General features: G+C 33.2%; 2 protein-coding genes across 3 annotated transcripts; one reads left to right on the top strand and one right to left on the bottom strand.

The window, feature by feature from the left end:
• Positions 1–488: 488 nt before the first annotated feature.
• On the bottom strand, positions 489–6,353 carry LOC109806526 (uncharacterized). Of its 2 annotated transcripts, none has more exons than XM_083071209.1 (2): positions 5,971–6,353; positions 489–4,833 (listed from the first exon to the last, which is right to left on the bottom strand). In XM_083071209.1, the coding sequence occupies exons 1-2, from the start codon at positions 6,279–6,281 to the stop codon at positions 4,716–4,718; spliced, it is 429 nt and encodes a 142-aa protein (XP_082927335.1). In that variant the 5' UTR covers positions 6,282–6,353; the 3' UTR covers positions 489–4,715. The 2 variants fall into 2 exon arrangements, with proteins under 2 accessions (XP_082927335.1, XP_020224549.1); XM_020368960.3 differs by having other exon boundaries at positions 489–4,947; positions 5,971–6,349.
• An 889-nt stretch (positions 6,354–7,242) lies between these two features.
• LOC109806475 (ATP-dependent zinc metalloprotease FTSH 9, chloroplastic) lies at positions 7,243–14,119 on the top strand. Its single transcript, XM_020368894.3, has 13 exons — positions 7,243–8,190; positions 8,907–8,972; positions 9,081–9,215; positions 9,367–9,432; positions 9,807–9,992; positions 10,086–10,172; positions 10,275–10,388; positions 10,499–10,623; positions 11,185–11,293; positions 11,555–11,680; positions 12,466–12,789; positions 12,863–12,986; positions 13,561–14,119. Exons 1-13 carry the CDS (start codon positions 7,378–7,380, stop codon positions 13,683–13,685), a joined length of 2,400 nt encoding a protein of 799 aa, XP_020224483.1. The 5' UTR covers positions 7,243–7,377; the 3' UTR covers positions 13,686–14,119.
• Positions 14,120–27,613: the final 13,494 nt, after the last annotated feature.

Here is a 27,613-nt window from a genome sequence, read left to right as displayed (position 1 = left end):
TATATATTTTTTAATAAGTGAATTCTAAAGAGAGAAAAAATTATAAACCAAAAAAATACAATCTTAACATTTTTTTTATTTCTTTGTCAAATGAAAAAAAAATTGAAACTTCCAATTGTAACAATATGTTTGATCACTACTCTTATTACAATCTAGTATCAACTAAGCAGAAACACAAACATCAAAATTTGCTTAGAATATCATGCAACTATTAGGTAAATTTCATACAAGTAATCATATATGTAAGAAATAAAATTATTGTTCCTAAACATATATGCATACTTCATACGAAAGAAGTAACTAATATATATAAAATAAACCTAGTCACTGATTAAACATCTATATAAGACCTAACTACCTCGAGGTAATAACATCCAAAAAAGAGTCACCTCCAACGTGGCTCATCACTAAATAGTACGACTTGGTCCACTAATCCTTTCTTACTGTCGTACCTACCAGGATAAGATTGGGATACAAAGGCAACGTCATACAACATGTAACACAAACAACTTAAAATGAACATCATTCATTACATCATATCATGTATTGCCATACAACTTAAAGTAGCCAAGTACCTATGTAACTTAGGTAATTTCACCACAGTTATCAAACAATACATCATCTTCATACAATATTACGTTCATATCGTTCATGGTATAGCAACTCATACACCTTTGCACCTTCAACTTAACAACATTTGCGTACACATATATACATATATAACTAGCACTAGTTATGTAACAAGTAGCATAGACAACGACGAGTACCAACACATCACAAACAACCACAACAATACAATCACTCATACAACTTCAATCCATTCAACACATTCAACAAACGTAGATATACAATTGATGTGTCATCACACATATTAACCATGAAGATCTCCTACAATTGAGGTGAAAAATTTAAGTGAATTAATCCTATTGAATAACAACGATTGGTATAATACCAAAAAACAACAGCTAATACCAAGGCCAAAAATAACGGGTAACACAAGGCTAGAAACAATGGCTAGCATAAATTAGATTGATTTCTCAAGTTTTGTCACTTAAACTAGAAAGTATGATACTATGTCAAGGTAGAACAGTTTGGGTATGAGTCTACCACAACATTAACTTGGAACACTAAACCCCCTATGAGATTAACCCACTAAGTACCCTCCATATATAACAATCCTCTAATAATCAAATAAGGACTAAGTCTCCAATTTTGTACTTTACTCAATTGGTCATTTATAATTAGTATAACTTGACTTTACTTACCGTGGTCACTTTATACATGTATGTCTAAAACTTGTCCACATATAAATACCACATGGAATCTAGAGGAGACAACTAAAAATAACATATCCATTTAAAAGCTAACTTACTAATTGAAGCGTTCAACATAATGTATATCTACACAATGAGATATTAAAGTTCAGAAATATCTTTAACTATCCTCAAGTTCCTATGTATCTGAACATAAACATGTATCACAATCATATGCCTAACAATTAAACAATTTAACAACTTACCATTATACATTGTTATAACTTAAACATCATTTAACTTACATCTTAACCACACAACAACATAACATATTATATCAGCTTACATATTTACAACTTAACCATCTGTCAACATGTATACCAACTTTTAACTTATCAACAATAATAAACACAATATTTTACATTTAACTCATCATATAAAAACATCAACATACAACCATTTATATTGTCAATGTATCATTTCATCACACATCTCCAACAACTTAATAACATACAATTCTTATAACTTATGCATCAACTAACTTACACCACTCAACTTATAACACGTCATAACATATCCAACATATCCATAAACCATTTTTGCCTTAACAACATAATTATCATCATTCATCATACAGTTTATATATTCTCATTCGACTATAAGACAACTTAAAACATCATACAAGCCATATCAACACACAATTTATCAAAATCAACTATCATACAATGACAATCTTCACATAACACAACACAATTAGAGTTTCACTAATCCAATCAAACTCATATTTATCTCATATGAAAGTTAAAAGGTTATCTACAACTCTAGTAAAGACTTCAAGTTCTAAATCCACCATCTACTATACTAAAAATCACAAAAACCGCAAAAGTTTGCCTAAATGCTGATAATTTAACCTTTGCTCACTAAAACAAACATTATTGGAGTTATAAACCCCATTTTTATGTGATTATAAAGCCATTGGAAAGCTAACATCTAGGGCTATAACTTTTATTAAGACAATAAAGTCTAATTCAGAAAGTATTGATCCGCTCAACCCTCTTGATTTTGCTCAACAAATCTTAAATCAGGTAGTCTCTACCACAATTCTACTCAACCCTTTCAAATCTCAGCAGATTTCTTCCAAAGACAACAATATTCTCATCCCTAATTCCTCTTAATCATTTCAAAACTGCTCAACAGATTCATGATAGAGACAAGTTCTATTGCTCATGATTTTGGGGTTTCCAAACATCTCTAATCCATCCCAAGCTCACCTATAAGCTCTAAAATCAAATTCAAACCAATAAAACTTATATGAACATCATTAATACTTCATTTCTAACAACAAAACAATTTACAAAAAGAATTTGGGTATGAAATCAACACAATCAATTTTTTTTTCCCAAAACCCCAAACACCTCCAAAATCCCCATGGCAACTCCAAATATCAATATAATTAGCCACCAATAGGAAAATCAACAACACATTCAACTTGCAACAATAAAGGATAAAAAAAAAACCAAGCTTCCCTTACCTCAATCAGTGGAAGAGGAAGAAAAAAGAATTTGACTAAAGTCCTGAACGAGAGAGCTCTACATGACTTTGTGAAGAGATTCTCAACTTCACCATCTTGGAATTCTCACCTCCGAGGTTCTGATAACCTATAAGGGAGGAAGAAAAAGGATTCCTCGACTTGAGAAGAAGAAGGAGAAGACTTACTCTCCCATAGCACTTCTCACTAGTTCCTCTCTCTAAACTTTTTAAAAATTTTACTCTCCCATAGCACTTCTCACTAGTTCCTCTCTCTATACTTTTTAAAAATTGAGTTATTAGTCAAAAATTTAAGAGGACTCCTTTTATAACTTCCTTTAGTTGACCCAACCTAACACACACAACTCCTATAAAATAGACACATCAAAACATGAGTGTTACACCAACTATCAATATAAAAGGGGAAACCCGAATCTATAAAACACTTGTTATTAAGAGTGGAAATGGCTCAACAGTCTATTAAGACTCACAATCTAGCCTACATAAGGCTTGACCTAACCTATTTATTAAAATGATTAGAGTTAAACTTTTAGAAATATTTTTTAACAAAATGGTCAAACTTTAGAGTTTAAAAAACCTAGAATAGATATGATAGATTAACCTATATAAAATATAAATAGTAATATTTTATATTAATTTATAATCAATATTTTTACTTAATATATATAATTAAGAATAATAACAATATATTTAATACTTATGCCAATTTATAAGCCTTGCACAAAATAAGTCACATAAAAGTTTTTTTTTAAACTACCAAACTTTTGCATAAGTCAAGTCATACCTTAAAAAAGTTTGTAACAAGAAAACATACTATGTTTAAACTTAGCAATTTTGTTGTAGGTCAGACATAGTTTTTGCAAAGCTTGATGTGGTTTGACATGTTTTCCACTACTTGTTACACATAGGGTTAAGGGAAGGGTAACAATAACTATTGACCGAGTTAAATATAAAAAAATGCACATTTCTTATCAAAATTCACCATCATAAACTCTGATTAAAAAGAATGGCTCCAAAATATTCTTCTGCTTCTTGCATAGAACCTTATGAATTTAATCCATTAGTTAAAAACACAAAATGCAATATAATTCAACCAACAACAATTACTAAAAGAAAATAGAAATCTTAACACTTACTGTTTTTTGTTTCCATTTTCAAAGAAAAGAGAAAATAAACTTGAAAATGTGTTTATTTTAATTTCATAAAATGTTTCATGTGAAATGTTTTAAAAAAATAACTCAATTTTGAAAACAAAAAAATATCATTTTCAATTGAAAACACGATGGTATCATAGTAATTATTTGATTCTTTTTCCCCTTTTCCATCTCTCTTTTTCAAATTGATTCATAATCGTCTTGAGAATATCTATTTTAATAAAATTCAAACTATCTTTTTGTCTCTTTATTTTAATCATGATTTAATTGAACCTTTTCATCATTATCTTTACAATCTTTTTATTTTGCTAATAATTTAACTCATTATTTTTTTTTATTTCATTTATTTTTTAGTTACATTATTTCATACACACACACACATACACACACACACACACACACACACACACACACACACACACACACACATATATATATATATATATATATATATATATATATATATCATACAACATGTAATAGAATTCATACATCTATTAATGTTCATTACACAACATTCCAAAGCATACCCATCATTCAGGCATCCCGCGCTCGACGTAATATACCTCACGCTCAACGCCATTGAGGTAGAAAACTCTTTGCCTCGCTCATGCCTGATGCCATCCAAACCATGCCTAGTGTGATTGAGCTGGAGACTCCCTAGACCTCACACCTGATGTGGCAAACCCACGACCGCCCTCATATTAGACAAAGATCTTTGCTTGACTCACGTCTGGTATCACCTTAGTGATGCTCGACGTCACCAAGTTATAGGTTTTCCCTTGCCCTCACCCTTGGTGTCATTCAAACCACGTTTGACGTCATCCTCAATCCAAGATAAGTCTCTCTCTTCATGTCTGACACCACCACTCTTGCGTCTAACATGACCAAGATAGAAAACTCTGGTTGGAACTATGCTCGAAGTCATGAAGGCATGCCCGACGTGACTATGATTTCTACATAATGCAGATCTCAAAATTTTCCCTAAGCACCTAAAGCTCAGAAAATCCAAGACATGTAAGGCCTCCAACACTACATATACATCATATATGACTTAAACTAAGGCTAAACAAATACATACCACAAAAAAATCAATTGAAATCACCAGTCTCACCTCTATGAACCCAACCACTCGAGTTCAACATACCTAGCCCCAAATTCATGTAGTTTCACCATAAAAACACATGCAATCCACAATCCCTTCAAGGTATTCAACTAAGTCATTCATTAAAAACACTTCCTAGTTTCCCTTACCTCAAATTCCAATATTTTTGAAGAAGAAGAAGAAAAGGAAAGGAGAACTCTAAGCTTCCAAGCTCCACACCACTCATACTCGGATTCTCAGCTTCTGAATGCTTGAATCGCTACACTGGGGATTCAAGAAACCTCTCACGCCTCGAGGAAAACTAGAAGAAGAAGAAATAAAAAATCTATAGAAAGTATCTCTCTTATTTATTTTTCTAGAATCCTGAAGAATGAATTTATGAAGCTTAGTTCTAAAAGGAGATTATTTATATTTTTTCTCTTTAAGATTAATTGGACCATTGACCAGAGATCTTACACTCTGAGGACCACTACCCAACCTTAAGTACTTGAAAACCAATTGGTCGACTTATAGTGCCACATGTCCAATATCTAACTAAATTTATACTGTTACCTCTCCATTAGCACAAATTTAATCGTGGTAATTTTGGTGCAAATATTTTTATCATATTTTATTCCTATATTTATCTCAAATTAATTACATCTCTAGTGGAAATAATATGTATTTATTTATTATTTATTATTTATTATTATTATATTTTTAAAAAAATACGTAAAAAAATTCAGAATGTCTCTTTACCTAATAATGAAAATGATAAAAATCAATTAGTTTTTAGAGCAACTCCAATGGAGGTTGCTTGGCCCATCAAGCAACTCCAATCTCAGTTGCTTACCATTGGAGCAGTATGACGTGGCAGCAAGAGTTTCTTGCAGAAGAGACATGGTTGCTTAGTGAAGCAACCATTTCTTACCTTTGTGAACGAAAGGAGGCATGGTGGTGAGGCGGTGGTTGGACGACGAAGGCGCACAGTTGGATGGCGGAGGCACACAGGTGGACGGCAGAGGCGCGCGGGTGGACGGCGGAGGCACACGGGTGGACGGCGGAGGCGCGCGGGTGGACGAGGTACCAAAGGAATTCCAGCACGTGCGCGTCGTTGCAGCGTGAGAGTGAGAGAGGGGGTCGCGCCGCTTCTGGTTCTGGTAGCAGCTCATAGTGGTGGAGGAAGACGACGGTGAAGGGTGGTGCTGGTGAGGGTGCGCGCCGCTTCTGTGAAGTTTTCATGTCCGTGTTTGTTTGCTGGGATTTGAAGAAAAAGGAAAAAAAAATCTTGAAAAAGAGTCGTTGGGTTAAAAATAAGAAATAAATAAAAATAAATAAATAAAAATAAATAAATAAATAAATAAATAAATAAATATTCTAAAACTAATGTTTATTTATTTATTTTCTTTTATTGTAGTGCAATTGTCCTTTTTAATAAAAATTTTAATTTGGTTCATAAATGATTTAAAAAAAAATTCTAAAAGTTGAATTTCTTAAAGTTTCTTATCATTGGAGTAAATTTCTGTTTGAGTTGCTTAATGCTGACATGACACACTAGGAACCATTTTTTTCAGTTTCTAATGCATGAAGCAACTCAAATGAATTGCTTCCATTGAAGATGCCCTTAGTTCCACCTAACCCAGCCACAATTACAAGCTAAGCCGATCCAAATTTACACATCTAGTAGCCTGTTTAGTTTGCTGGTCCTTAACTTTCAATGTATAATAAACCAAACACCTATTACCTACACCATGCACTTATATCACTCTTCAAAATGTAACTTTTTTTAATGATGACTTTTTCTATATTATTCACATAATTTATGCAAAATATAATTTCCCTTTCACACTTTAATTTATGGTCTAATCCTCCAACTATGTGAATTTGAATCTATTGGCAAGACATTTCCAAGAAGCCTCTTCAAATTCCTATCCCCTAAGAATATTTTTATTTGAGAATATGACATAATATATTTAGTTACTCAAAACAAGGGGGAAAATAACATTTTAAAACGCATGGTAATCTCTGAATCTGACGCAGATACACCATGCGTTTGAAATTGAGAAAATAAAACCAATTAAAAAAAACGCACGAGAGAAAAACAAAACGTGAACGATAGGTATTGTTGACCATTGACTATTGTGTCAAAAACAAGTAAATCAACGGTTTGGATCTTCCGAGTCTTCACTCAATCCAACGGTTCTCGTTTCCTTTGTAATAACCTTCTCTGCTTTGTCTCTCTCTTCCTCACCCACCATTGTTGCCACTCTCTGCAAACACCAATACCCACGTTCCAAGTTCCGATTTTTCGTTTCTGGGTCTCACTCATTCCCTTCGAATGTTACCCTTAGACCATCACTATCACTATCTCTCTCCCCTAACTCACGCAAAATGCAAACCCTACCAACCCTTTTCCCGCGCAAATTCTAGGGTTTCCCTTTCACCATTTGACCACACCCTCCGTCGTTTCAACCCCACCTCGTGTCGTTTCCGGTGCCTTATTTCGCCCAGGCTCGTTCCGTGGGGACCCCGGACATCATCATGGATGTGCCGTTCCGCCGGAGAACCCGATTCCGCGGCGGATTCCGGCGAGGAGAAGGCCGGCGGCGAAGACGATGCCGGCCCGGACCGGGGGAAGGAGAAACACGGGAAGGGCGGGTGGTGGTCGCGGTGGCGACGGTGGCGGTGGCAGCCCCTGATTCAGGTTCAGGAAATTGGGGTTTTGCTTCTGCAATTAGGGATTGTGGTATTTGTCATGCGGTTGCTCCGACCCGGAATTCCGCTTCCCGGGTCGGACCCCAAGGCTCCGACGGTGTTTATGAGTGTGCCTTATAGCGAGTTTTTGAGTAGGGTCAATAGTGATCAGGTGCACAAGGTGGAGGTTGATGGGGTCCACATCATGTTCAAGTTGAAGGCTGGTGTTGGAACAAGCCATGATGGTGGTGATGTTGTTTCAGGGAGTGGTAGTAGTAGTAGTAATAGGTTGCAGGAATCAGAGTCTTTGGTGAAGAGTGTTGCACCAACTAAGAGGATAGTTTACACTACCACAAGGCCAAGTGATATCAGAACTCCCTATGAAAAGATGCTGGAGAATGAGGTCGAGTTTGGGTCGCCGGATAAGCGGTCTGGCGGGTTCTTTAACTCTGCATTGGTAAGCATGTTGCAGCACTTGTGTTGTGTCTGTGATTTTAGAGCTATAGGAAGTGAGAACTGAACTGAACTGAACTAGATTTAGCATTATTACTGTGGTGCTGGAAACTTTTGATGTACCTCAATTGATGTGCGTTTGGTTGAATAAAACTTTTTGAGACCAGAGGAATAAGAATTATGGATATTTCTGAGAATGAAGCAATCATTTTACCAAAACTTTTAAACTCCGTGAATGCTCAATATCAATAGCTACGATGAAGGAGCAGGACTAAAAGGGACCCGCGTGTTTTCTTCTCCTTGAAGAGCAGTTAGAAACGTGGATGCAGCTCCCATCCTTTTTAAATCCTTATACTATTTTAGAAGTATAATTTTCAGAAAGCTACAATTCTCCATTTGGAGTATTAATTTCTTAAAGCATTGAATTACGTTGATTTTTTAATAGAAGCTAATTTTTTACATTGACTTCATGAGGGGAATCTGAACACAGTAACTGAAAAAAATTGAAATTAGTTAAGTATGCAATATTTTGTATTTGTAGTTTATGACCAGGTTATTTTTGCAGTCACTAGTTTCACGTTGTCAATTAAATATTGTATCACTGGTTCAAAATATTCACCTTCTGATTTCAATTGGTTATGAATTCCCTTGGTTCTCGAGGTAGATTCTGTGTATGATGATATGTCACATAGTATATTGACTTCATTCTCATATCCACAGATAGCCCTGTTTTATGCTGCTGTGCTTGCAGGGCTTCTCCATCGATTCCCTGTAAGCTTTTCTCAGGTGTGAGTTTGCATTCTTTCCCCATCGTAATTCTTTGGACCTTATACAACTTATGTTTCCTACAGCTTTAAAAGGATAGACTTCTTAACAATTGTATGCTTTGTGTAGCATACTGCTGGACAGATTCGGAACCGCAAATCAGGCATTTCTGCTGGTATGAAGTCATCTGATCAAGGTGAAACAGTCACTTTTGCTGATATAGCTGGTGTTGATGAAGCTAAAGAGGAGTTAGAAGAGATTGTGGTAAGCTGGACTCTTTTATCATTTTCATCGCTTACAGTCTGTAGGGCGTTTTAGAGGTTTTCTATAGTGCAGCTTAATCTTATTTTTTCATTTGTAGTTTTTCTGGTGACACTGGGTTTTAATTTTGATTATGCTAATGTTCATTTGCCAGGAGTTTCTTCGAAATCCAGACAGATACATAAGGCTTGGTGCTCGCCCACCTCGTGGTGTTCTCTTGGTAAGTTATAGCTAGAGTATCCGATAAATTGTGCTCATATCCCAGGACGAAACCATATCATATTGTATTAGCCAACACTGTGTAGTGGTGAATAATTTGAGAAGGGGTGTAACATGTGAAAATTTGACGGGGTTGGGCTAAATCTTGCAGGATTGCGTACTGTGTTATACTGTTATACTAACAGTTCTTTCTCATATTTAAGAGATAATTTACTTGCAATAAAGAGGACCAATATTGTTTTGTGCATGGCATAGTTAGCTTTTGGAATAAATTCTTGAAATGTTTTCACTTATGTCTTTTCTGCATGTTTTAGAATTTTTAATATTGTTTTAGATTGGTATGTAGGCAGTGAATATCTGTTGGTTATCTTACAGGTGGGTCTTCCTGGCACAGGTAAGACTTTACTAGCAAAGGCTGTGGCAGGGGAAGCTGATGTGCCATTTATAAGTTGTTCTGCTAGTGAGTTTGTAGAATTGTATGTTGGCATGGGTGCTTCCCGTGTAAGAGATCTATTTGCAAGGGCTAAAAGGGAAGCTCCGTCCATAATCTTTATTGACGAGGTATAACAATATATATATTTTTTGTTATGTAGGATGATTTGTTTCAATATATATTATGTAATTAAACTGATCAGCATTTCTTTTGGTATGCAGATAGATGCTGTGGCTAAAAGTCGTGATGGTAAATTTCGCATTGTCAGCAATGACGAACGAGAGCAAACCTTAAATCAGTTGCTCACTGTCAGCATTCCTTTGGCATTCTCAGTTTCTTGTGAATGGAAATAAATAATTTTTTAAGTAAAACTACCCTAATGAGGCTCATTTGTGAAAGTTGCACTGCAGGAGATGGACGGGTTTGACAGCAATTCTGCAGTGATTGTTCTTGGGGCTACTAATAGGTCAGATGTCTTGGACCCTGCACTTCGCCGTCCTGGAAGATTTGATCGTGTAGTTATGGTCTGTGTTTTTAATTTTTAATACATCACCTCGTGTAATTTTAATGCTGATGTTAAAAGAAAAAATTATCAACATTGCATAACTTTAACAAACTCTATGATTCATTATAGGTGGAAACACCTGATAGGATTGGAAGAGAAGCCATCCTAAAAGTTCATGTTTCCAAGAAGGAACTTCCTTTAGCCAATGATGTTAACCTTGGTGACATTGCTTGTATGACCACTGGTTTTACTGGGTAAGTATGCTTCCTCCCCCTGCACACAGACTTTTTTCAAAATGTAGAAATTGGAATTTCGGTTGGAAACTTCTTACATCATTATTGGATAAGACTACTGTTGTTGTACATGTTACCATGGTAGTCAAAATTGGGATTCAAATAGTAAAATCATATTTTAATCCCTCTGAAAGATTCAAAATGCCAATGAAATCACAGACAGTATGAAATTGGATTGAAGTCATAATTATGAAAATTGTTTTCAACACTGTTCAAAGCTTTTTCTTCCTCTTGTGCAACTGTGAACCCTAACATTGAATCTGCTGCTGCTGCTTTAGAAGCATCTGCAAGACTGCAGCATTGTGTGTGTGTGTGTGTGTGTGAGTGATAGCAAGTCATTTTGCTAACTTTCTATAGCATTTTTGGAGGTGACCACTTCCTGTCTCTATTAAGTACTATGATGCATATTAGCATGACACTATGAATTTTGTAAAACCCTGTGATTCTATTTACTAATTTTCCCACCTTCCTGATTTAAGGTAAATCCTGATTTTGACAACCTTGCTTGTTACATTGTTACAGAGCGGATCTTGCAAATCTAGTAAATGAGGCTGCTTTACTGGCTGGAAGACAAAATAAAGTTGTGGTGGAGAAATTTGATTTCATCCAAGCTGTAGAAAGATCTATAGCTGTAAGTTGTACTTGCTCTTGGTCGCTTATAGGTGACTCTAATTAGTTGGTCTTTAGCAACTTACTCAAGCTCTTGTATTCTAATAATGACCAACATTCACTCTTGACCTTTGGTTCTTCTAACGTTCTTGAATGTTTATGTTTCTAATTTTTACACACTTGACTGTTTTCACATGTAGTTTGGTAAGATTTTTCTAACTGTCAAATGAATGTTAATTTGAAATTCAGTTGTGGTGAATATGAACCAAATTATTTGTTTTAGGGCATAGAAAAGAAGACTGCCAAGTTACGAGGAAGTGAGAAGGCTGTAGTTGCACGACATGAGGCTGGTCATGCTGTAGTAGGTACTGCAGTTGCAAAGCTGCTTCCTGGACAGCCACGTGTTGAGGTAAACCATTGAAGATTCTCTATTACTGGAAACTAAAATGTCACTGCCTTTACAGATATGCAGATTGAGCTTGTATTACGCATATTTGCCTATTTTAATTTTTGGAATTTGCTTGCTATGCTTTTGGGATTCGTAGTATATTAGCATGTGACTAGAAATTGTTTTGCTTACCTTTAGGTGGTTGGGGATGAGAGAGATGAGGTGGATGGGTTAATTTTCATATTCATGTTTGCATTGGTTATGTTTGGAAATTATATCTGTTTTGGTGAATCAAAACAAGGTGGAAATCTTAAATAGGAGGCTTCTGGAAGCAAAGTATTATACCACACTCCATTAAGTTTAGGTGGTTCATTTTGCTTATCGATCATATATTATTGGTAAATTAATATCTTCACTTGCAGTTGTAGAAGTTACTCTTTAAAATTTGCTGCTTACTTGTGTATTAAGTTGTATTTATTCCATTTCACAGTAAGTGTTGTGTTGTGTAAGAAGGAAAAATAAGTTTCATTTTAGTTTATTTTAATGCAATATATATTACCTTACCTTCTAATAATATTTTTTAGAAAGTTATTGTGTTTCATTGTTTATTTAAAAAATGATTAATAAGGTTAGTATTGTAAATTACTATTCTGTTTCATCTATTTTATTAATTTTTCTTGGTCTGTGTAAATAAACCTTGGACAATACGGGACTAGGAGTACTTTAGAAATTTCTATGTCGCTCATCATTAGTCATTAATATTTTAAGGATGATTCAATGCCTAAATATCTTGTGTTTGTCATCAGAAACTAAGTATATTGCCAAGGTCAGGAGGGGCTTTGGGCTTTACTTATACTCCTCCAACAACTGAGGATAGGTACTTGCTATTCGTTGATGAGTTGCATGGTCGCCTGGTGACCCTTCTTGGTGGACGCGCAGCTGAAGAAGTTGTTTATTCTGGTCGAGTGTCAACAGGTGCACTTGATGACATACGACGTGCAACTGACATGGCATATAAGGCTATAGCTGAATATGGTCTTAATCAGACCATAGGCCCCGTGTCAATAGCCACTCTTTCTAGTGGTGGAATTGATGAGTCTGGGGGAGCAGTTCCTTGGGGAAGGGATCAGGTCCTGCACAGCAGTAACTTTTTTCTTCCTATTCAAGTTTTTGCATATTCTGATTTTTGTCTGAACACAACAGGGACATCTTGTTGACCTTGTCCAAAGAGAGGTGCAAACATTACTGCAGTCTGCGCTGTCTGTAGCACTTTCCATTATTCGAGCTAATCCTACTGTTTTGGAGGGTCTTGGTGCTCATTTGGAAGGTAACTATGCTGGCTATTTTTAATGTTTGCCAAACAATGGCAATGAATACATGCAAATCTTTTAGCATGCTTAAATTAGATTTTTTGAACAAGCCATTTAAATGTTTGACAAGTATGTTTAGAGTTACAGTTTTTACTGTTTAAAGAATATGATGAATTATACTTCAATTTTAAAGTACATAACTCTTGATACCAGTGTTACATGCTCCCTGGCATGAGCTGTGTTGCTTGAAGTATGGACAAATGCTCATTTTACCTTACATGCACATGTTTGTATTTTTACTTATGTCATTACACTATCAGTTGAAATTGCACAGAAGAATTTGATTTTAGATTTGGGTTTTATGCTTTTGTAACCAATCAAACAGAAGTAGACATTAGATTTGAGCCTACAAGTTCACTCAACCTGGAGTTTATTATTCAGTACATTGGTCATGTGAAGGGATTTTGATCAATTTGGGATGTTAGCATTGTTTTGCTTCCATGAATGTAGTAATGTATATGATACTGATGTTGAAGTTGAACCACTTCATTTTGGCATAGTCATCATGTTCTAATGGTGCTTGTTCTTCAGAAAAAGAGAAAGTTGAGGGCGAAGAGCTACAGGAGTGGCTAAGCTTAGTGGTGGCACCCACAGAGCTTGCCATCTTTGTCAAAGGTACACAACAGTCTCTTCTCCCATCGGAGACAGGCTCCTGACAGATGGGAGCTGTTTATTATGCTAGCTATGCGGACTGTAACTTGGGGGTGTGAATTGACATAATTTCCCGAAGCCACTGAAGTTATATCTCAAATAACACGAGCTCACCTTTACAACTTTGTACATTCCTGTAAGGTGAATTTTGGCATCGTTTTTAACAAGTAGCCAGCCTGTTATTTGTGATATAATTCACTCAACCAAAGGTCCCAAGCCATGGGAAATGGAAGATGCAAATATGCACATTAATGCCTCCTCAAAGGTTTCATAAACTGGTGCCACCTTTATTACATACATGGTATATGATTTGTTTGTTCACTGACTATTATTTTGGTCACATGTGATGGGCTGCAAATGTAATTGTTGTGTAGTTGTGTACAGTTTGATTATGTGAAATATATATATAATAAGCACTCTGCCATGTGTTACTCAAAAATATTTTGTTGGAATTGCTAGTAACATTTTAACGAAGCCCGTTTCCAAATGGTGGCCTCTTTTCTTCCATAAAATAAAACAGCCCCATAAATCATAATCAACTGCAGTTGAGTTGAGGTATGAAAACAATGACTTTTGGATAAAAGTGACTTTATTATTTTGTTTCTAGTCCATTTGTCACGGCGTGAATGATAATGATGATTTTGTATTCTTCTAGTAAGATCATTGATATTTTGTTAGGAGTCTAAAATATCTGTTGTCCTGTGAATGCAACCTTTTCGTGCTTTTTGGTTAGAGAAAGAACAATAGCATATAACCAACCTGCTATATGCTTATGGGTATGATGTCATATTCATGTCGCTGTAAGTCATGAGATTTGAGCCTTTCCGCTACTCAAAAGGCTGGATAATCGAAGGTGGGAGCAAGAGTAGAACATGGGTTATGACTGTTTCCGTTTTCTTTTGACTTGAAAAATAAAGTTAATGTTCAAATCAAACCTAAAAGGAGAGGGACAGGGAGTTTGTAGAGAGAAAGCAAAGTTGGTGTTTTCGTTTTTAACCTTTTTTTTAATAAATAAATTGCTTAATGTTTAGGAGTTTTTTTTAAAAGGTAAATTTTGGCTTGATTTCCCTTTTTGAGGCAAGAGTGATTAGTGATTACTTGTTGGGTTTTGCATGATTTTGGGTTTAAACTAATAGTTTGATTGAGTTGGGTTGAGTGAGATTAGTTAAATTTTACACAACTTGATTCAATCCAACCTTATTGCAATTGGTTTGAGTTAGATAAATTGTGTATGAATATTTAAAGTTATAAAATTAATTTGAGTTGATTTGGGTTTTGAATATTTGGAAATGGAAAATAAAGAGAATAGAGAAATTTGAAAAAACAAGGGAAAAACTATAAATTATAAGAAGGGAAAGAAAATAACCTATACATAAAATTACACCTTTAATGTTTTTCAATTTTATAATTAATCGACTTTACGAAGTTCAATTTTTGTTTTCCAAGCACTTATCCTTGTTTTACATTCACTTCCTTCCTATCTTTTTGTCTCCAATATTCAATTTCTTTTTACTCCTTTTACATGCGTTCCCTTGATCTATTGTTTTCAATATTTATTTTTTTCCTCAAGCATTCACTTCTTTCATATGCATCCCCATATTTCATTTTTTAAGATTTTAAAATGGACTAAAATTTTATAATTCTAATTTTTCTTCAAAAAAATATAGAATTCTTAGATTCTTGCATGTCCTTCCTTTTACATGCATGCAATTTTTGTAATGTTAATTTTAGTGTTTTGAAAAAAAATTCTAAAAAATATATTCATAATTACAAAAATATATATTTTACATATTTTTTAGAAAGTATTGTTTTAGAAGGAAGAGGTGTATATATGACAAGCCAAATATTTACTTGCAAAATCAATTTTTAAAATTGAATGTTCAAATTTTTTTTTGCAAACACTCACCCCTTTTATAAGCACTTGCTTCCTCCATTCTTTAGGATTTCAAAATAGACTAAAATTTTAGAATTGTAATTTTTCTTCTAAAATATAAAATTTTAAGATTTCTGTGCACCATTTTTTTTTACATGCATTTAGTTTCTATAACATTAATTTTAATATTTTGGAAAAAAATTTCTCAAAAAAATATTTTTATAATTACGAAAAGTACTTTGTAGAGGTATTGTTTTTTTTTTACATACTTTTAAAAAATACTTTCTAGAAAAGAAGAAAAAGAAGAAGGAAAAAAAGAAGGATGACGGAAAGAGTGTATTGAACCAATTATTTACTTGTAAATAATCAATCTTTAAAATTGAACGTTCTATTTTCTTCCAAATACTCACCCCTTTTACAAACACATGCTTCTTTCGTTTTTAGAATTTCAAAACGAACTAAAATTTTAGAATTATAATTTTCCTTTCAGAACATAATATTTTAAGATTCGCGCATAATCTTCTTTTTGGGTTTTACTCTTACAACACTTGATTCTCAGCTAGAAACTTTGAATTAACACCCTTCTATCGTCAAGGATCTCTCACTTCATTGGAAATCCTAGAAAGAAGAAGAAGGAAGATCAGTTCCAAAGTCCTTCTCTCTAGTTCTTTTTCTCTCTAAGTTTCTTTGAGACTTGAGTTTATGAGGCTCAAGTTAAAAAAAAATCGTATACACACTCTTCTCTCACATGATCAACCGGACCCTTAACTGGAGAACTCTCAAAACTAATCAAATTTTTTAGAATTTCTTAACTATCAGAGTCACTCAACCACATTTCAAGACAACTCAATACCTAATTATTTCTAAAAAGACAAAAATTAACAAAATTTAATAATGTTATATTATAAAATATACACTACATTTATTTAAATATTTTTAATCAAATTTATTATTGATAGTACTATTATCTTGAGAGTATTTTTAGATTTAAAATATTAAATAAAATTTATTTAGTTAAAATTTGTTTATATATCTGTTAAAAAATTTAAGTATTTATTACTTGTATATATTTTGAGGGAGTAGTAATTTCTAAAATAGAGTTTATTATGATGATAATTGAGGCTGAAATTTTGTGAATGAAAAGACATGATTAGAAAAAAAAATTCCCTAAAGGTAATCAGCTAAATTTTTTGACAGAGGTTAACTATAACTTTTAATATGAGTAAATGATGATTTTGATCTTTAAATTTGGAGGACATTGTCACATTAGTCCCTAATTTGATTAAAAAGATATGAAATGAGTTTGTATAAGGGCAAATTAACAGTCATATTAATTTAAAATTTAAGCAAACATGTAACTAAGGTGATAATATCAACCCCTATATATAACATATAAATTTTTATAGATTTTTAGGGACTTTTATTTGAACAAGAAGATTCTTAGAGATTTTTTTAAAACTTTTTATAATTTGATTTTTACTTATCATAATTATCTATAAATTAAATTTTAACATTTTTAAAATAAAGTATTAATAAATAAAAATAATATATACTATTCTATAAAATAAATTATTTATCTTAAATTTAAAATATTATATATATTTAAAAATATCTATTTATACAAATTTTTAATATAATTTATATATTTAAATATAATATTTATTTTTATATATAATTTATTATAAATTTTAATTATATATAATAAATATTTATGCACAGACTAAAATCTTAGTTGATGTATATTAAAGAACTCAAATCTTAATAAATCAATGTAGTGAGGGACGGATGCAAGTTGCTTGAAGTAGGGGGTCCCTACTAAATTTTTTATGTCAATTATTTTTTTAATATATATTATAATAAATATATTATCTGTTAAAAATTAAGTATTTTATTGTCTTTTGTATTTTATGTTATAAAAAAAGTTAAAATTAATATATTATTTTTGAAGTATATTTTTTGTTTAAAAAATATATCTAAGTGTAATTTATTAACTTAATTTTTCTTAAAAATAAATGGATGTAAGTTATCAAATGTATGTGGGGTTTGTTAAACTACATCTTCTTTTTTTTAAAAAGAATATATTAGCAAGTTATAACCGTAATATTTTTTAAAATGTTCCTAAAAGTAACTTGTTAACTTACTCCTTAAAAAAAAAACGTAATTGTGAATTAGCAAACTTATATATATGTGTGTCATGTTAAATATAGTTAAATAAACTTAGCTAAAAGATGTTTATTTATCCAATATCATATTATACTTTTTTTTTATTTAAAAAAAGATAAAGTTTTAATATGAAAATGAATGGTTAAATGATTGTTTTGTTACTTATATAAAGAAAAATAATTTTGAAGATGTTGAAAATGAAAATCATTCACTATTTTTAGAATATGAAACTTCATAGAGAATAAATAAAATATATATTTTTATTTCAAAAAATATAAAATTATATTTTTTTTTATTTAAAAAAAGATAAAGTTTTAATATGAAAATGAATGGTTAAATGATTGTTTTGTTACTTATATAAAGAAAAATAATTTTGAAGATGTTGAAAATGAAAATCATTCACTATTTTTAGAATATGAAACTTCATAGAGAATAAATAAAATATATATTTTTATTTCAAAAAATATAAAATTATATTTTTTTTTACTACAAATTTGTATATAAATATTACTTCTACTACTTAAAATTTCTGGATATGTCACTAAAAACACTCGACACAAAAAAAATACTATTATTTCTCTTAATCTTAATATGGAGCCATATTGTTAGGAAATTGTAAGTTTTTTAAGATAAAAAGTTGTAAATTTAATTTTTACTCATTTTTTGAGCAGTACCAATTTTGTCAATTTTTTTTAGTGTTTTCACTGTAGTATTTTTTATTTCAAAAAACACATTCTTTTTTGTAATCATTGGGCCAATTTTATTTTGTATTATTAATTTTTTCATAAAATAAGTATAAATAAATTTATTAATTTTTATAATTTAATTATATCATAAATAAGATAATTATAACTTAATTAAAAGTTTTTTTTTGTGAATACAAGGAGGAAGAACTCCAAACACATTAAAAATTAGGAAGATATATGATGAAACAACTGTATTTAAAACTTATTCATGAAATTTAAAATGTGAAGTTATTGTTAATGTTCGTTGTGAGACCCCTATTCATTCCTTTTCCTTTCCCGACTCTCTCACTCACTCTTGCTCATCTTCTTTCTCTCTTGGCTTTGGGGTGATCTTGGTGGCTGTAGGTGTGGGTGGTGAGTAAGTTGATTTCCTTCTCCGGGTGCTGATTCCTCAAGCTTGTTCTTCCTCTCCGTTCAAGCTCTTTTCACTCTTCTTCTTCTTCTTCTTCGTTCTAGTTCCCAGGAGCTCGGATTTTTGCCCGAGGTAAGGGAAGCTAGTTCTTGCGGATTTTGGTTGTAAACGAGTTATAGAAACTCAATTTCTGAACTGATGATTTTTTATTCTTGGTGGCGATTGCTAAAAAAAATGGATTTTTGGAGTTTTGAGTTTTAATGCAAAAATTTGGGTTTTCTTGATTTAATGGTTGCATGTTGGAAATGAGAAGTTTTTCGTGATGCTTGATGGAAATGTAGTACTTTGGGCCGATTGCATGTAGGTTTTCCTGGTTATTTTGCAGTTTTTGAAGAGATTTTCGAAAGTTTGAGGGTTGCTGCTGGGTATCACGCCGGGCGTAGTTCTTCGCGCCGGGCGCGTGACCATCAGAGACTCCATTTAGGCAAGGACGCCGGGCGCAATGGTGAATGCGCCGGGCGAGCTTGAGGATGTGAGTCTCTGGATAGCCCATGTCGGGCGTGGTGGGACAGCGCTGGGCGCGATATCAGTGGATGACTCAAGTTTTGGGGTTCTGGTGTGGCGCCGGGCTTGGCTTTGTCTCGCCGGGCGTGGAGGCTCCATGGGAGTCTCTGCCAGAGGTGGCGCTGGGTGCAATATATATTGCGCCGGGCGTGAGACTTGGGGAAAGTCTCTGCTTACCCTGCGCTGGGCGCGGGTTCGTACACCGGGCGTGTGAGACCTTGTGAGGTCTCTACCTTCCCTCACGCCGGGCGCAATAAGTATTGCGCCGAGCGTGTTGGTCCCTGGTGCTCTCTGGTTGTGTCGCGCTGGGCGCAACCACGAGTGCGCTGGGCGCGGAGATGATAATTCACTATATGTTGTAGAATGTTATTTTATGATGAGATGAGTCGGAAATGTTGGATATGATGCGATGATTAGTAGATAATACTGTTGATAATGTTGAACTATAATTAACTGTGTTGCAAAAAGTTGTGTTGTGTTGAACGTTGAAAAGTTGTGTTGTGTTGAACGTTGAAAAGTTGTGTTGTATGTTGATATGAATTGTTGTAGGCCATAATGGCTGAGTTGTTGTAAGCCATAATGGCTGAGTTGTTGTAGGCCATAATGGCTGAGTTGTTGTAGGCCATAAGGGCTGAGTTGCTGTAGGAGATCTCCGAGTTGATATGCGTGACGACGCATTATTTGCCAATTGCTGGTTTGTTGTAAAATCGATGAAATGTTGACTGACGATGTGTTGATAGATGTAGTTGTTTATATTACTTAAATTTCGTTGCATGTTGATCTTTTTATACTAGCTTACCCTTTTTTTGTTTCCATGTGGTTGGATGGCTATGATCGTAATATGTACGGGAGCAGAGCAGGGATAGGATGGGGGGCTAGTGGTGAGTCTGCAGCTGGCAGGCGGTGCTGACCTTTATAGATGTTTTGTTGATTCAGCTACTTGGTGTAGCAATTGATGATGTATTTTGTTGCTTTTGCACACTCTAACTCTAGTCGGATTGGGACTTTGTATATATTTATATTCTAGATCCTATATTTATATACTCTTCTTTCTGCCTGGTGTTTCCGGTGTACAGTAGAGTGTGTAGTGACCTGTCGGGTCGTTACATTCATTTAATAATATATTTTTTTGAATGTATTTAATTGAAGAGATGGAGTATTTATGAGATGTTTAAATTAAAATAAATAAAGATGAATAATATATACAAATAGGACCCACGTAACACCCTTCCCCCAAAAAAATCCTTAGAGATGGACTTATAGAAGTGCAAACATAGTCCATTATGATATTACTATGTTAAAATATATATTAATATTAGAGTTATTTTTTTCAACAAAAAAAATCTCACCATTATGCTTAGTTATGTCACCACCAGAGAGAAATAGTATTCCCAACAATAATTGGATTTGATGAGTTAGAAGACTTTGTCACATTTGCCACTATATTTGACATTACTAAATTTCTTCTTCTTCTTCTCTTTTTTATTTATTTTTATTTTTTTAATTTATTTTAAATAACGTTTTATTTTACCTTTACGAATTCCATACGTAAGACTAGTTTTTTTTTTCTTCTAAAAACAAGTCTAACAGAACATGAAAAGTTATTTGATGTAAGAACTAATTGATGGGCAATTTTATCATTGGAACATGAATTGAACATAAGGGCAGAAGTGTCATTTAAAAGATTGTTAGTTTGAAAACACGATTGGAATGGGAGACAGCGTTCCTGTAAGAATTCGATTAGTGGTGAAACTGAAAGTTACACGCAGAAACACTTAAACATTAATTTGTGGTCACAAAGTATTATTTAAATACATACGAAACTTGATTTTACAAAAGGGGCAGGATTAACGTTCACCCCATTTTTGGTCAATAAAAAAATACTAAGAGAAAATGACTAATATAATTAGTAAATGTGATGACAAATAAAAAGAGAAAATAAAAATACTACAAGAAATGTTTATACAATAACATACAAAAAGTGTTACTATAAGTATAAGTATAATATACGTAGATATATATCTATTTGACATATAGTTATACGTAATTTTAGTGTTAATTTTGAATGAAATTTAACAATATATTTTGTATGTCATTATAATCTATACTCAATTTTTTTAATAATATATCAACATATATTATACTTATTGTATGGATAAAAGTAATTTTTAATGACATATATAATATCAATATCACGGTATGTGTCATTATATGATAATTTTCTTGTAATGAAATCACAATAAGAAGTAAGATGGAACATAAAATAAATATAAACTTATAATTTTTCTTACATAAATGATTGTTGGACACGTGAGAGAGAAAAATATAAATACGGAAGTAATATAATGCGATGGAGAGAAAATGTAAATTGCAAATGTATAAAATGATAAATTCTGGATACTATTTTTTACTTATTTAAATTTAGGCTTAAATATGCTTTTTGTTTTATAAAATGAGTAAGTTTTTGATTTTGGTCTTTTTATTCTTTTTTTCACCTTCTAAAATTTAGAATTATTGTTTTTAGTTTTCATTATTATTTAATCTTTTTAGTTATTTGTTTGTTCATTAAAAAATTAAGTGACTATCTCATGTGCCACTCATAACTGATACATATTATATCATTGTGCATTTTTTTTAATAATTATTGATTTTATTAAATTATATGTGGTAGTGATTTATTGTTTAATTGTTAAGAAACTTTGAGAATTTATGAATTCTCATGAGTTTTAGTTGTTTAAGAGTTTTTCTATGTAGCGGTCAAGTTTGACCTATTAAGAAATATATATAAGGTTTCCTTTAAGACTTGAGCTTCATAAGTTCGCTTCTTAAGAAACTTAGAGAGAGAAACTCTAGAATCATAAGTGACCTTGCTTCCTTCTGATTCCATAGGTGACCTTTGAATCCTATCCTAGAGCTAAGTGGAGTTGTAGTGCTTAGATTCATGTTTGGAGAGCTTTGAATCATAATTCAAAAGTATTATGCAAAGCTTCTCGGAGGAGCTCAACTTTTTCTTCTTCTTCCTTCTTCCTTCTTCCTTTTTCTCTTGGAATTAGAGGTAAAGGAAGCTCTTGATTTTTCTTGTTGAAGTTGTTGGTTTCCTATTGATCAATACATCTTTGTGGTTGTGAGAATTGATTTTCGAGATTAAGATGTGTGAGGATGTGGGGCTTGTTGTTCTTGTCATGTACTGATGAGGGAATTGATGATTTTGATCAAATTGTGAGTTACATTTAGTGTTTCTTGCTGGAAATGGATTGTTACTAATGTATATATGTTATTGGATGAATTGCATGTTAGACATTTTTCTAGTTTTTCAAGTATGATGAGCTAAAACATTAATCTACCAACTGCAGAAATCTCCATCACATTGGGTTCAGTTTCAAGGAGTGTAGGCCAAAGGCTCTTTGTCCCATTGACATTGGGCATGAGATTGGTAGTGATGAGTGTGAATTAGAGGAGAACTCTCTGACTTAATTATGTTGGACGTGAGTTGAATGGTGTCGAGCATGAATGCCCTTGGATCTCTCTAACTTGGTGATGTTGGATCCTAGTTGAGTGGTGTCAGACGTGATCAAGATAAAAGCTCTCTACCTAGATGACGTTGGGCACCATTATTGTGATGTCAAACGTGAATCAGGCAGAAACTCTATCTGAAATAGGGTCAAGCGTAGGTTTGACCACGTTAGGGGTGACTGTTGTAGGGGCTCTTTTCCTCATTCACGCTGGGCACAAGTAGATTAACGTTGGGTGTGGGCAAGCCAAAGGTTCTCTGTCTCATTTCGCTAGGCATAGGGAGAATGGTGTCAGGTATGGGTTGTATAATGAAAAATGTTGATTTCTTGACTAAGTGTTCAACACTTATATGATAGTTTGATCTCTCACGTGTTGTATGATTGATATACATAGTTTATATTGATGATTAAACTGTTGAAAGTTGTAAGTTGAGTTGTATGTAATAGTGTTGAGGTGATTGTATTGAGCATGCTTAAGACATTATGTTGAATTATGTTGATTGACTTAGAACTAAAGGAGAAGTTGTTTTAAAAGTTGAACATCACATTAGGAGGATACAATGTTGTGATGCTTTATGAGTATAGTTGTCAAAGATTCTTCTTGAAAAGTTGACTCTGAAGTAGATTGTTGAGTCTCGTCTAAAACCTTAATTAATGCGGTATAGGGCAAGGTCGAGCCATATTGTTAATAAGTGACCATAGTATAGGGGTTGGGTCGAACTATATTGATTATAAGGCGACTAGATGTTGATCCGTATAGGGCCAAGTTGGGTCATACATATGCAAAGCTACCAAATAAAGTAAGGTACAAGGTTAAGGGACAACATCTTTGACTAAGTACTAGAAGAGGTGTAGTATTTGGAGGATAATCAATGGATTAATCACATAGGAGACTTAATTATGCATGCTAAGGTTGTAGTAGACCCACATCCAAGTTATCATACCCTAACATAAATATTAGACCTTTTTAGTTTAAGTGGTGAAATATGAGAAACCATATTGTGTTGTAGATTTTCATCCAAATTAGCTATTGAACTAACTAACCCAAAAAGATCGCGTTCTTAATTGATTCGGTAAGGTCAATCCACTTAAATTGCGCAAGTGTATTATAAGAGACCTCTTAGTTGAATGTGTGACGACACATGTAATTGTTATGTTATGCGTGTGGTTGAGTTGTTGAGTTATCTTGTGCATATGTTACATTCATATATTGATGGTTGTATGATTGATTTGTAAGTTGAGAATATAGGTTTTTATTTTATACTTGTTGATTATTTTTAAATGCTAACTTATCCTTACATGTTTTCTTGTAGTTAGACTATAATGATCATACTTACATGTAGTATGTGATACTTCTAAAAAATTTCATTGATTCTTAAAATAATTATTATTGATATACCTTAAAATTATTGTTAGGGATCACAAATAGTGATTTTAGATTTTAGAGAGATAAAAATTAAAAAATAATATTTTTACAAGAATTCAAATTAAAATTTATTTATTTTATAAAGAGAAAAAATATTTTTTTAAAAATAATGTTTAAAAGTTTTAAAATAATAAAAAAAAATATCTATAAAGACTAAAATCAAATTTATTCATTTTTTATCGACTAAAAATTATTTAACCTTACGATTATTAATATATGATTATCTTTTATTATTATTTATTATTAAGGTATGTAATTGTCTTTTCGTGCTCTGATTATATGTGTAAAAGCATTTTTTTTTCATTAAAAAAGTTTTTTTTTTATAATCGGCTACTTTCGTATCATGGCTGTAAGATTAATTTTCTCATTTATTATAATAAGTTATGCAAATCTATGTCATAAATGACCATTTCAAGATTTATATGTGTAATGTTACGATAGTAACTAGGAAGGGTTAAGAACATGTAACGACCCGACAGGTCTTACACAATGTACTGAACACCGGAAACACTAGGCAGAAAGAGTAAGTATATAATTATAGGGTCTAGAATATAAAAATATATAAAGCCTCAATCCGACTAGAGTTAGAGTGTATCAAAAACATCCAATCAAAACGAAATACATCGTCAATCGCTACATCTAGTAGTTACTACAACAAGACATCAAAAAACAAGGCCAGCTCCGCCTACCAGCTGCCGACTCACCACGAACCAAAACACCTATTCTTGTTCTGCTCCCGTACATAATACGATCATAGCAGTCCAACTACAAGGAAACAGAAAAGGGTAAGCTAGTATAGAAAGAAACAACGTACAACAAAATTCAAGTAATTAGAACAACTTCAACCGCCAACACAACAACATTCTACTACCCATCAATTTATACAACCAACCAGCAATTAGATATTAATGCGTCGTCACGCATATCACCTCGGAGATCTCCTACAACAACTCAGCCGTTTTGGCCTACAACAACTCAGCCATTAAGGCCTACAACAACTCAGCCCTTTAGGCCTACAACAACTCAGTCAATAACAACACTGCACAACTATACAACTCAACACATCAACTTGCAACACTACACAACTACACCATTCAACATCAACTTGCAACACAACACAACCTTGCTACTCAACATAAATCAACCAACATTTATCTACTAGTTATCATCGATAGTTATCCACTGAAACTCTACTCAGTATAGAACAACATAATTCAATACATAAAAGGAAATGTCTCATCTCCGCGCCCGGCGCCCTCGTAGTTGCGTCCAGTGCAGTACAACCAGAGAGCCCCAGGGCCAGCGCGTCCAGCGCAAGCATGCTCGCGCTCAGCGAGACTCAGCCAGAGAGCACAAGGCTCTTCCGCGCTTGGTGCAATATCCATTGCGCCCAGCGCAGCCAGGCAGAGACTTCAAGGAGTCTCCCGTGCCCGGCGTACCTAACCCAGCGCTCGGCGCGGGGTAGGCAGAGACCATCCCTTGGTCTCACGCCCAGTGCAATTCGGAATTGCGCCCAACGCCCACGAGGCGGTGACTCCCAAGGAGTCTCACGCCCAGCGCGACAAGGGCCGCGATCAGCGCAGCCTCTAGAGCCCAACAACAAGTTACAATGGGTATCGCGCTTAGCGCAGTCCAAGTCGCGCCCAGCGAGGGCCAACCAGAGACCACATTCTCAAGCGCGCCCAGCGCACTCATCAAGGCGCTCAGCGAGCTTGGCTAAATGAGATCCCCTGGCGGTCACGCGCTCAGCGCGATGAACAGCGCGAAGCGCGAAGCTCATCTGCAACCCTACCAAGTTCGAAAATTTCCCCAAACACCTGCAAAAGTCACTTTCAAGTACATGCAATCCAGCCAAAGTATCACATTTCCATCTAAGAGTTCAAAAACGCCCTCTTTTCATACATGCATCCACAAAATCATAGAAATCAAAAAATTTCCCCAAAATCCCCAAAGTCCCCAAAACTCCAATGCCACACCCAACAGCCAGAAATTTGAAAATCAACACCAACTACCTGAGCTCTCAGACTCATTTCAACCAAACCACAACCCGAAAACTAACTTCCCTTACCTCGGTGAAGAAATTCCGAGCTTCCGGGAAGAGAAGGACGAAGAACGGAGGAGAAGAGGGTCGGAGGAGAAGGGAAACAACTCAAAATCTACACGGCTCCACAACAAGATCAACACTTAATCAGCACTTCCACCTTGAGACAACAAGAAATAAAGATCCAAGGCAAAAGAGTGAGTACGGAGAGTGAAAAGAGTTGAGTGAGTGGGAGTGAAGCGGGGAAAGAAAAGGAAATAGGGGGTCTCACAGAACACACTCCGCTAAATAAATTCTTTTTATTAATTATATTTTTGTCTAAAATTTATAATATTTTTAGATTTTATTTTTATTTTTTTTAATTTTTATTTTATTATAAAAAAATTATCTTTTAAAAATTTAAAAGTCTAATTAATATTTTTCTTTTCGATTACACCCTTATTTAATATACACTTTTTTAATCCGCTATTCAGTAAGTATTTTAAAATAACGAGATAATAAAAGATTTTTACTCCAACTTTTTACTTTTACTAAATAATGTATGAGTTAAAGGACTAAAAAAATTAGAATAAAAAGAGTAAAATTTACTTTAAACTATAAAATTAAAAGAGAACTATTAAATAAAGATGGGTACTTACTAAATTTTATGATTTTTCAATAAATTTTAATTGCAAAAATATGTTCAAAAGAGTGTGAGATAATATATTTTTCGTATTTTTTTTAGTAAATAATACATATACGAAGTGAAAAGGTCTTTTAAAGTACTTTTTAATCTTTTAAAGTACTTTTTAATTATTAATAGTCGCATATGTTAACTTTAAGTTGACTTTTTAAAAACTGTTTCACAAATTATATAAAAAATAATTCTTATTACCTAATAATGTAATTTTTTTTATATCGATAATACATGCTTATTAAATTTATGTCATATGTTATTCTTAAGGTTTAATAACATCTTTATTATTCTTTCATCTAATTAATAAAAGTTAATTATTTTTTTATCTTTATAAAATGTTATATTTTTCTTTTTTAAATATGAACGAACCAAATAAAAAATAAGTTTAATCAAATTGTACAAAAAGTATACATTTTTCACTCTATATATTATCTGATACTACTTTCATCCTTGTATATAAGATTTTATTTTTATTTTATTATTTGTTTATTTTTTGAGACTATTTTTTAATTTTTTTATTAATTATTTTTCTAAAATATTTTAAGAAACAATTTTTTAGGTAAAAAAATAAATGTTAAAA

This window comes from Cajanus cajan, chromosome 3 (genome assembly GCF_000230855.2).
Source record: "Cajanus cajan strain Asha chromosome 3, NIPB_CcT2T_4, whole genome shotgun sequence".
NCBI lineage: Eukaryota > Viridiplantae > Streptophyta > Magnoliopsida > Fabales > Fabaceae > Cajanus > Cajanus cajan.
The sequence above is the reverse complement of the archived record's forward strand: the minus strand, read 5'-3'. Positions and strand labels throughout refer to the sequence as shown.